We start from the raw sequence: 12,247 nt of genomic DNA, 5'->3' as shown, positions 1-12,247 counted from the left end.
AGGCAAGTGAGGAGAGATAATTAATCAGCAGTGAGAATCAAATTCCGGTCACAAAGGTGAAAAGGAAAGACCTCAAGTGTTAGGCTAACCCAAGATTATCTTTCAAGTAGGTGGTGTGAATGAGCATAAATTATAGATAGACAAAAAATAAGCATAAAATTTGGATAATCTGGTTATCCAAATTGTATTTTTTTACTATCCCCAAAACAATCTGGATCGGATTGGATCCAATATCCGATTTTGAACACCTCTAGTTGTTATCATATCAATGTACATCTTTTAAATAAGAACGTTTACTTATACGTATTAGCAGATAATTAGAGATAGTAATAGCCAAACACACTGAGGGAAATATTTGAGGGGCTTACTATTTAATGTTTGAACGTACAATCTCACATCTCTTGTAACGGTTGATTCAAAGACAATTTAACAATCTATGCTGGTCTAACATATAATCAATTTGAATTGTCTATATTCTTTAAATCCAAAAAGTTAGTGAACTTAGGCTTCTGAGATATGATGACCCTACTGACCAGATGGGCTGATATACATGATATAAGTGACTTATATTGCATATACTCAATAAATAATAGTGCAATCAATATACATGTCCTTATCTGTTCCAAATTAAATGCAATACTTTTACTTGAAAAGTCAACACACAACAATGTCAAAGCCTTAATACCAACAATATGGGGCCAACTTGTGAAATTTCAACCATAGCAAACAACAAAAATAGACGGGAGTACAAAACTCCAAAGTAATTGATTATCACGGTGATCACCTACCAACAAAGTTAAGGGATATGATTCTGATAAGCCAAGGTTCTTCCAAGTTTTTTAAAGACAGAACGTTTTTACATAATTTCACTTTCTTCAAATAGTTGTAACATATTCTTGGGGATTTGCTTAGTTGTAACATTTTCCAAAATGGTGTGTTCTTTAGTAGCAGACCCAAAATTATGAGGGATCCTCTAATTTTTTTAAAAAATGGAGGGGTAATCACATTTTTTACAATTGTTCTTAAGAAGTTCATCACAATCTATAATTATGGTCCTGGACACTCCCAAGCCCGTCTGCCAATAATGTTCTTAGTGAAAACCCCTTGGTATTTATAATGTGTAGACTCAAGTGGTGACCATCTCCTCACTAAACCACTTGGGCACTTTTGTCTAATTAAGGCATAATTTTAACACTTATTTTGTGCAATTTAGTTATGTTTTGCAAAAAATATAAAGACAAAGGCCATATCATACAAGTTGTAAGGTAAGTAGTTCTTCGAAAGGAACAACTTTGGGCCAAGATGACACTATGTTTGAATAAGAATTTTGGAGGGGAAGGAAAAGAAGGGAAGGGGATGGGAGGGAAGAGAATGGAAAGGAGGGAATCACAATGAGAAAAGTTTTATTTGTTTGTTTAAGAGGAGAAGGAAGGGAGAGGAATTGAAAGCTCATTTTCCTTTTAAATCTTTTAACTAATGGAGAGATTTTATCATTAACAAACTTAACGGAACTTATCCCTTCAAATCCCTCTCTTTCAAATCTCTCCCCTCCAAATTTATTATCCAAACAAAAGAAATTATATCCCTTCAGATCCATCTCTATCCTTTCCTTTCAATTCCTTCAACCCAACAAAGTGTTAAAGTCAAAATATTATGATCGAATGAATGTTAGTAAAAAGCCAACAAATCTATTCCTACCTAAAAGAAGTTTAATAGACATGTACGACATCATCAATTTATAAGTAAGTTCGTAAAAAGCTAAATGCTACATAACAACAGGAAAAAATATCATAAAATCAGCAACTGATAACAGAAAATGTGATCAAACATACTGGTAAACTTGTCACTTGGCTTCTTTTTCAACCATCGCTCACAAATGCTATCTTCCAGCTTACTAAGATGACTAACTGCATACTATTTGAATTCGAAAGAACTCACATCAGCATCTTTTGCAGAGAAAAAAAAACACTAGGGCGAAAATTATAAAATCAATGGAAATCAACGGTTCGTATTATTGCACAACTATATGTAGTATGGTGATTAGATTGCATTCTACAGCTTAATCTTCTTCAGGTTACCATGAATTGGATACCAAACAAGTGTTTTAAGTATTGTCTACGTAGCTGATTTTTTTTCTTCCCATTTTCTGTAAATAATTTTTTGATTACTGTAAGTTTAATAACTACTCATCATAACTATCGTAACTTCCATTTCCGAAACTCTAGATTTGAAACTACATTCCCCAAATGCTTTTTTTCCAAGCCCAAAACCATATATAATACCATACACCCTTCTTTACATTTCTTGTTATCCTATAGTCATTTTCTTCTCATTTCATTTTTTATAAAAAATAAAATTGTACCATTTCTTATGTTTTCGAAACTCTAAAATCAATGTTTCTTGTTTTCGTTTCCGCTACTCATATCGGATCAAATTACGTTTCTGTAACATTGTTATAAAATAAGAAACAATACCACGCTGTCTAAATTATGTTTCCTGGCTTACTTCAAAATTTTACCAAGTGTGTCCTATATAATAAAATTACAGCATTTTATTTACTTAAAAAAAATTTGAGTTATTATAATCATAATAAATTAATAAAACATCAGGACTAATTCACATGTTAATACAAAACTAACCAAAACACATGCCAAGATGAGCAGACCGCGTCACCAACTAAATTTCGAATTTTTATGATTAGTCAAAGATGGGAATGTTATAGACACACACCCAAAGGTTTTATTTCCCAAGACATTTTTCCCTATCAAGCTGTAACATAAGTTTTTTTTATAAAATAATATTTTAAGCCTCTATTTTATTGGGACAGCTCCACACTTCCACATAGAAGACACATCAAAAAGCAAAGGACTCAAGCACATCTTATTTTTCCAGAAAATCCTATTAAAGCTTCACTACTGTAATTTTATTTTTTTTTTTTTTTGAAAAAGAAAAGAAAAAAAGAATCTCTAAGTACCAAGTTTTTTGGAAGAAAAAAAGTTTATATTTAAGTAGATGGAAGTGTATCGTTTTAAGTAACTGAAAATGACAGTTCTTTAATACAAGAAAAAAAATGCATGACTAATAGATTTTTGATGAAAAATTGGTGTTCGAAAAGATGCACTGTGAAGTGTGAACCCTTGTACTCATCTGAATTGATATATGTAGAGTACTACAAAGAAACATGTCAAATTTCACTTAGATTTAGTAGAGCACTACAATTATACAATAAACAAGCCAAAATGTTGCCATTTGACATTTAAACATTTAAAGGAAATTCCATTTGGTAACCCTGAATGTTTGGCTTTTCCACGTGGTAGATAAACATCTTTTTTTAATCTACGTGGTGAGCTTGACCTTCTAACTTTTCCACATGGTAGACAAAATGGAAGTATTTTGTTAACTTTACACTATTTTACCCAACGTAATGAATTATTCTCAAAAAACAAACTTCGAGATTACCCTGATTGACCACATATATCGAAATCCAGTCAAAATAAGTACTTGATTTAACCAAAAACTTAACATTTTGTCTACTACGCAGAAAAGTTGGAAGCCTAAGATCACCACGCGGATTTAAAAAACACATTTGTCTACCACGTGGAAAAGCCAAACTCAGGGTCACCACATCGAATTTCCCAACATTTAAAATCAACTTCATTCCTTATGAAACTTAAAAATGTAAAAGAAAAGGTCTGTAACAACTTACATAAAGAGTATTTAATTGAACACACAAAACTGGGGTTGGCAAAACACTGATATCACTTGGTTTTCTCTCTTCCAGAATTTTTTGGTGGTCCAAAAGTTCTTTCTTAACAAAAGCCTTAATACCAGCTTCCTTTCGATATCTTGTCAAGATAGGCACAGGTGGCATCAAATCCTCTTTGCTGGCTACATATCAAATTAAACAATATAAAAATAAACTTTACTACTCAAACCAATGAAGAACACACTAGAAGAAAACATAAATCATTAAAGAACATAGGTGGAAAAAGGTTAGTTGAAGAGGAAATTGTACTTGCACAACACCTTGTTTATGTTGAAAATTCTACATCTTGTTAAAAATTAAGAGAACAAGATAATAGGACTATTAAAATTTAGCTAAAATGCTAGTTTTTTTTAGATTCAGCTCGCCAAAGTGTTTCTTTCACACCCTAATTATACTATGGTTGTAAATACTTGCAACATTTTACCCTGCACACTGTCCAACACACTCTAGTTCCCCCTCATCAACTTTAACCATGTTTAAGTGCAACTATTTACAAAAGGTCGACGTTTTGGAACAATGCATGGAGACAAATTTGAAAGATCAATTTGACAATATATTCTCTTATTCATTTAGTGAAAAAACAGTTAAGGTTAAAAATAAATACAATCAAACTCCAAAGGTTGAGGGTACTTGGTACCAGACAAGATATTTCCCTTTATTCCTTCACAACTTAATTCATACATTGTAGATCAATGTGTGTTGATAAAATTAATGGAATTATTTTTAGGCTCTCCAGAAAGACACATACCAATTGCGTCAACTTTGATGATCATTTGGTTTTTAATCGAACTTCAAACATTTAAATCAATGGGAACTTCTTCAACTTTCCTTTGCAGACAACAAAAATTTTAAATAAAAAAGATCACAGAGAAGATGGAATTAACCTTTGTTAAGCATTTGATACCAGTGCGAGTTTAATTTTTCTCCTATAATATAAATGCTACACAAGTGCAATTAAGATCTTAACTTTTAAATTTTTAAAATTTTATTTATTTAAGTACTTGCTTCTTGTTGGGTAACACTATTAATGCATTCTATTGGTGATTGGAACTGTAATGCGAAATTGAGCTAAAATTTCTCTTTCTAATTAAATCAATATAAATTTAAAGCATCTAAAGACAAATAAAAAGGCTTAAAGCATTAACAGATTGTTTGGTCAGGCTAAAACTTAGAGCGATAAAATTTCTTCAGATTCTGCTAGTTTGGAATATCATATAATATAGAGTGCTTCAATTTTTTCCTGTGATGATTACCTGTATCTAACTTATATAGACTTTGTTTCAACTCAAGTATTCATGTTGGATTCTTGACAATCCAACATTTGTATGACACCTTTCCACTCTTATTTGGACAAAAACCACTCTATTTTTTCATAGAAGAATGGAGTCCCACAATTAAACATGTACCCGCATCCAACACAAACACCTTAGACTGATGAACATAGATTAGCTCCAATTAGAAACCCTCTTCCACCTAGTGGTTTCAAATCAAGTTACCTATCAGGGAAACAAGCTCAATTCTCTCCCCAAATTCTCTCTCCTACAACAAAGAGAGAATGAAAGATATTATAGATAGAACCTTCCAAAATTTATAGTTTTTCAATACAAGATCATGTCGTATTTTAAAGGTGTAAATCAATCATCATATTTTTATACAAAAATTATAAACATAGAACCTTCCAAAATTTATTAGTGTCATATATATCCATTACGATAATACATCAATTTTAGTGTGATAGATGTTAATATATATATTTTTATTTCCACTCGTTGAAAATCAAATTAAACGAATAGTTTTTTATCATAGAGACATTTTATTCATCAAAAAGAAACATCATACAGGCCAAAGGGGGGAAGACGAACCATCAAGGATGGACTCCCTCCCAAGCCCTAAATGTTAAGAAGTACAAACCAATTAGTTAACAATGTCATTCTTTCATATATATAAATTACAATGACTATAAATAGATTTGAAGTTTAGGAACAAAATCATAATTGCAATAATCAGCTTACTTCAAGTTAATTGATAATTATTTAATGTAGTAACATCCTTTTTATTATAGGGCACAGTAGACGGAGGGAAGAGGAGGACTAGGTGAGAATCGAACCCATGATCTTACCTTGAGAAAGTGATATTTGCTTCAACTGAGACAAGACTCAATTCTTTGATGTAGAAATATACTAAAATCTCATTTCCTATTTTACTCTTAAAATAGGCTGAAATGTTTTTAAGAGAGGTCAACAAGTGTATGTCCATTTTTTCTTTAGTTATTATTTATACATGAACACATGATTAGTAACAATTATAGTAAGAGGGAGCAAGATTGAAAGCAGAAAAAGGAAACGAAAGCAGAATAAGCCCACTTCCCGACTCCGATTAATTCTAATTCTTATAAGAATCAAAGTTGAAAGTAGAGTCCATTCACAGCTCTGAGAAAGCGATCATCAGATTCATGGCAATAACTCATTACATATTTCTCCATAAACATCCATCATTTTACAACCCCCATAACCATCATTCCACTCATGAATGAAATAATTGAATATCATGAATACCAAAATGATTTTGAAGAAAAAAATTAGCTAAGAATGCCATATAAGAATTCAGAATTCACTAGTTTTATGAGTTGACCAAACAAGCAAGAATTACTAAAATGTTATCGTATTCACACAACTAGAAAAGAATCCATATTGGAGGAGTCTAAAATAAAGCCTCAAGTCTATTAACAAGAAAATCCAGCATATCAAATGTATATGGAAATTTGCTGATAGAGTGTCTGCTTACCCAAATTGCCAACAGTAAGATCTGCATACACTTGAAATGCATTGTCAATACCGCGGCATAAGCTACCAAGCTCCCCAAAACCCATAGGAACTTTCAGGGCAAAAAATTGGTCCACTGTCTGCATGACAAGAAAAGAAACCTCTTAAAAATGTTGGAACAAACATCGGGGGTGATGGGAATTCATCATCCTCACAAGGTAACGATAATACAGCTTTAAAACTCAGATTCACTTCACTCTCATAACTGAGAAACTGAGATCTATGACAAACTTGATATAAAATAGTCAATATTCCAACAGACCAGTGAAGACACTTTGAAGTTTGAAATAACAATATTTTCACCTTGCAGATTCATGAAATTTCACTCTATTACTTTTTTTTACATCACACCATGACATCCATTACAAACCATCATTTTCACCAATTTTCCAGTGGTAATCCATTATTAAAACCATATAAATTACAAGATTTAAGAGGTCACAGAATTTAAGAGAGGTTTTTTAAGCTTTGTTTATTAGTTCTTAAAATCTTGAAGTACAATGACAAAATTAACTTCTTCAACTTCAATCCATGCTAGTATGCTACGATGGCCCAAAGCACGTCATGTCACTAGCATTGCAAGATGCTGATTCCAAGGAACTAAGACGGAAATCACAATTCAGACAGTGGCCAGATCTTTTGTTAAAGATAATAGTTTTCCTTTTGTGTGACAGACTGTCTTTTTGGGATAAGAATTATAATCCATTGAATTCCAATACAACCGATTAACACATTTATGGAAAGAAAAATTTTGATCTCTTTTGTGCACTTAGTCCTCAATAACTTCGACTTTTTCTTATTTGAAAGAGTTTGTTTCTTTTAACATATGCAATATGGAAAGGAAATGATACTCTACTCTTTCTTTTCCACGTTCATATTTTTTTTAAGGAAAAATTGATATTAATAATCCAACCTTTCACCCATTTGCTGTGAATAATCTCACCTTTAGATTTTTTTTACTAATCTCACCTTTGCCCTTAGTTTGCTATCAACATACCCTATTAGTATGCTGCCAACAAACTAAGGGCAAAGGTTGTTTTATTAAAAAATAATCAAAAGTTGGAATTATTCACAGCGGATGGGTGAAAAGTTGGATTATTAATGTCAATTATTCCTTTTTTTAATTATCATATCAAAAATCTACACAGAATTTCATTCTAGAATTTTTATGTGTTTCCTAGATTACATGATATTAAAATATAGAAATTTGTGTTAAATGTTCTTTCAGCACTTACAGGAGTTATTAGCATACTAAGAAAAAAGAAGGTTTCACACTGCCAAATATGTTAGTAAAGATTTCATTCAATACTTGAGAAGTAAAATCCATCACAGTATTATTTTCGCCAGGAAGGTAAGCACTGAACCTATTAGTTGACCACTTCACCAGCAACTGAAGGTTTCAAAGTTTTTCACAATATGGTATTATTCAGTTTACGATGTGTGGCATCCAAATTATGAAGTACATAAAGTGGGGCATTCTTTCAACTCTTGACTTGACATTTATGGTGGCACTACAAATCAATGGTCCCAAAATGCAAGGCTAACAAACTTCTCGGTCATATCTAAAGCTGCAAGGCATCAACGCAGAATAATATCATTCTGCTAACGAATCAATTGTCCCAAAATGCATGGCTAGCAAACTTGTCTGTCATCTCTAAAGGTTATCGGCTGTATAACATCATTATGCTAACGTCTTTTTAAATCATTCATAGGTTATCATCTGTATAATTCAAAGCACCGATGAGGGCAACAAAGCTGCCAAGACAACAGTGTCTGATAATAGAAGCATAACAGTTTCTTATATTGACTGCTTGTATTAATATGACAAGCTGCGATTCAGCGAAAGGTACTGAGTAGAGTACTCATCAAAAGAAAAGTAAGCTTCAAAATATCAATGCTGATAAAATAATGGAAGGAAATACCTCTTCCACTATCCTGTAGACTTCAACAATTGAAGTTCCGTATCTTTGCTGAGGTGATATCGGTTCCCATCGCTGAGGAAGTATAAGAGTCAAGGATCATAAAAAACATCAAAGACAAGCACAGAAATAGGAATAACAGATAAGTTTGCAGAATTTGAACACATAGTCTAGTAAAGGCTCATATAGTGGCATATTATTGCGTAATAATAGTAGTTACTTCAACCACAAAAATACAATTATAAGTTCAAAACTCCCCAGATGTAAATATTTTTTTCAAAAATTCACATATCAGCTGCGATTTGCGTTATTACTGACATCATGACAATTTACGCAAACACATCCGCGACCAAGTTTTTTCCACGGGTAAAAGTGCATTGTAAAATATGTTGACAACATTGGTGAGTAAAAAGATTCACAATAGAATCTGAAATGAGTACATTAAGTCAAGTAGAAATAAAGATGTAAAAACAGCATGACAGGAATGATCTGACCAGAAAACCCCAACCATTTATAGTTCCATATCTCTTTGAGGCTGTTAAGTATAGGCTTCCTGAACATCCACCAACAAGAAGATCCATATTGGGCCAGTCTCTAGAGTTTCAGTTCACAAACAGACATTGGGTGACACAATCATCTACTCACTCCATTCCAAACCAATTGTCAATTTAGGATTCGTACTATTGTTAATACATAATTTTGATCATCGTTATTTTTAATTATATTATAATATTACTTACAAAAGTTTAATATATTGTAAATATGCATCCAGAGGAATCTAACAACACATAACGTATCATCAATCATTCTTATACAGTAGGAAAAATATATGCAATCAGAATTAGGGCATAAATAGTGTAAAAAAATACAAACATGTCAACTAATTTGGGAGAGGCCGAGAGGGTGTAATAAATCATGCCAAATATCTTTCCAGACAATGTACAAAGTGACAATTAAAGTAATAGGGTGACCTAGAGCCTCTTCCCAATGCTTTGAGGGTGAGAGAGGATGGGAGGTTAGTGAGTTCTCAAACTCACATTATAATTTGAAGCTAAACCCACATCACCTTTTAATTTACTGCTTCTCTTTAAAAACTTTATAAATCAAAACATGTACAGGAGAAAACGAAATTAAAGGCTGCGAAAGAATACAGCAGGTCAGACAATGGGCAGTAACTTGAATAAAGCCTCGGAAAATAAGATCTAATTTTATTTGGAATATTATATTTAATTGATGAATCTAAAGATTCACCATTTTAACCCTAAATCAAAAATATTTTCAATGATCTTGAAGGTTTTCTTGGAATTCATTCTACAAGGTGCAGACAGAAGTAGACATTAGAGCATGGGTATGATAACTTGAGCATTCTAGATCGCAAAACTACAAATTGGTGAGTTAATGAACCATGCTAGGGAATGTCAAAGCTGAATTAGGATTCACGAGGGTAGGAGTAGATTGGGCAAAAGAACTCACACTAACACATGTGACATACAGCCAGGGGCGAAGCCAGGAATTTAAGTTAAGGGAGGTCAAATACCGACTAGCAAAAAAATTTTTGTGGAATGATTGATATAATAACAACATAATTAGATGAAAATCAAATTCAACAGCATAAGGATTAATATAATCATCCAATTCAATTCTTGCGAAATTAAGCGACAAAAGATTTTTCATTACAATGAACTAAGATTTGTCAGCAAAAATCAATCTCTATGGAACAAAAATATAATTTCTAGAGTGAAAAAACAACGTGACAACCAAAAATATAAAATTTAAAATTTATATTTTTTTATTTAGATAAAGTTTTAACTCAAAGTAAAAGGTTGTGTAAGGTTTCTTCCATGACACTGCAGTTGTGCAAGTGATCGTGAAATATAAGTTTTAGTTACTTTGTTAATCGATATTACATATTATGCACTTATTAATGAACGCAACATCCTACTAAACTTGAAGAGAAAATAAAAAATTACTTGATTTATAAAAAAAAAGGTGACACTACAATAAGTAGTTTGATTAATTATTACTTTCCCTATCACAAAATACACGCAATATTTGGTATTATTGTAAAAATATCATTGACCAATTCACATAAATATATGCAATTTATATATTTAGAGCTTGCAATGGTCAAATTGTAATTATTTAACAATAAAAGATAAAGTAATAAAAACAAGGATAAAAAAGAGGTATGTGGAGACTGGGCTATCTTTAACCCCCCCCCCCCCCCGACAGCGAGCTGGGCCCTCCGAAAGCTATGTGGAGTTAAAGATAAACTCAGCAGGTTTATGTCCCTACCCTCATATCGCATCCAAGAGGTAAAGGATTGTTTGGAAGCGAGCACTCCTGTTCATTGGGATAAATGGGTATGGCATAGAGCTACTATTCCCCGTGTGCATTTTGTTTCGTGGCTGGCTATTCTTGGGAAACTTGCCACTAAGAATAAACTACTACGTATTGGTATTGTCGACAATGATCTATGTCCCTTATGCTGGTCAGAACCAGAATCAGAGTAGCATCTGATCTTCCAATGTCATTATAGCAGACTCCTCCTTGGGTTTGAGCAACGGCTAAAGACTAACCTAAAAGTCACTAGCATTAGTAAAATTGATCCTCAAAGATGGCGATCATCGAAAATCAAGAGGACCCTTTTTATTGCCTGTATTTGCAGCTTGATTTATCATGTATGGTCTGTCAGAAATGAGGCAGTTTGGAAAGCCCATGTGGTCCGCCCAACTACAGTGCTCTCTCGGATCAAAGAGGAAGTTCATGCCAGATTTCAAGCTATTCTGCCCACCTTACAGTCTGATCTTGAATTGTAATTTTCTTTGTTTATCTTGCTGTTTTTGTTTATCCACTAACTTGGTGCCCCCTTACTGATGCACATGAAGAGTGAGGCTACACAACCCTTACTAGAAGGTGGGTGTTTCTCTCATACTGATGCACTGTAGAGCTAGGGTGTGACACCTTGTGTTGAGATGTATTTTGTATTGGTTTTGGATTAATGAAATCTTCTACTTTTCCCAAAAAAAAAAAGAAAGAAAGAAAAAAAAGGAGAGAGAGATTTACTTTTGAAAAAAATTGATATTTACATAAAATTATTTTTTAAAGCAAAATCATGTTTCATTAGTACACATATAAGTCCATAAATAATTAACTCTATTGTTAAAATTATAATAATACTTTATTGTTCAAGTTAGTATTACAATAAATGCATTATCTTAATTTTTGAAGTTTCAAACTATCTCACTTTTTAAGGGAAAGATGGAGTATTAAGTTATTAATTTGAAATAAATAAGTATAAAAAGTTGATTCAATTGTTTGTGTGGAGACTTGAACCTCAAACCATATAATTTGGACAACAGCACTTTATCCACTAAGTTATCCTTGATTTTGAATGCATAAATTGTCTTAATACATGATGTCATAAATTAATCAGAGGGGACCATGTTAAAACTACAAAAGGGGACATGTTTCGGCCGGGGGGGAGCCTCCCCCAGCCCCCTTTCGCCTCTGCATACAGCCAGTGAGCCTTTCATGCATCTCTTCCGAAAAAACCTTGCCTAGGCATTTCAGATGTTTGGGCAAAGCTGCACACTGAGTTTGAGAACCTAGGCACACCTTTTTGTACACTGTTTCTGTGAACCACATTTTCTTCACTTTTTATACGTTTATTTTGACAGTCGAACCACATCTTTAGAAAATCCTTTACAAATGATATGCTTGAGTTGAGAAGGAAAAGC

General features: G+C 32.7%; 1 protein-coding gene across 2 annotated transcripts in view; it reads right to left on the bottom strand.

The window, feature by feature from the left end:
* The window catches only part of LOC130800643 (protein unc-13 homolog), a 34,675-nt gene that overhangs the window by 3,667 nt on the left and 18,761 nt on the right, over positions 1 to 12,247 (bottom strand). For both annotated transcript variants that reach the window (XM_057664207.1, XM_057664208.1), the window contains exons 19-22: positions 8,511 to 8,582; positions 6,551 to 6,668; positions 3,707 to 3,888; positions 1,833 to 1,914 (exon numbers count right to left, since the gene is read on the bottom strand). In XM_057664207.1, coding sequence (XP_057520190.1) covers positions 1,833 to 1,914; positions 3,707 to 3,888; positions 6,551 to 6,668; positions 8,511 to 8,582 — 454 coding nt within the window. The remainder of the gene's footprint in view (positions 1 to 1,832; positions 1,915 to 3,706; positions 3,889 to 6,550; positions 6,669 to 8,510; positions 8,583 to 12,247) is intronic.

The sequence above is a fragment of the Amaranthus tricolor genome, chromosome 15 (genome assembly GCF_026212465.1).
Source record: "Amaranthus tricolor cultivar Red isolate AtriRed21 chromosome 15, ASM2621246v1, whole genome shotgun sequence".
Taxonomy (NCBI): domain Eukaryota; kingdom Viridiplantae; phylum Streptophyta; class Magnoliopsida; order Caryophyllales; family Amaranthaceae; genus Amaranthus; species Amaranthus tricolor.
The sequence above is the reverse complement of the archived record's forward strand: the minus strand, read 5'-3'. Positions and strand labels throughout refer to the sequence as shown.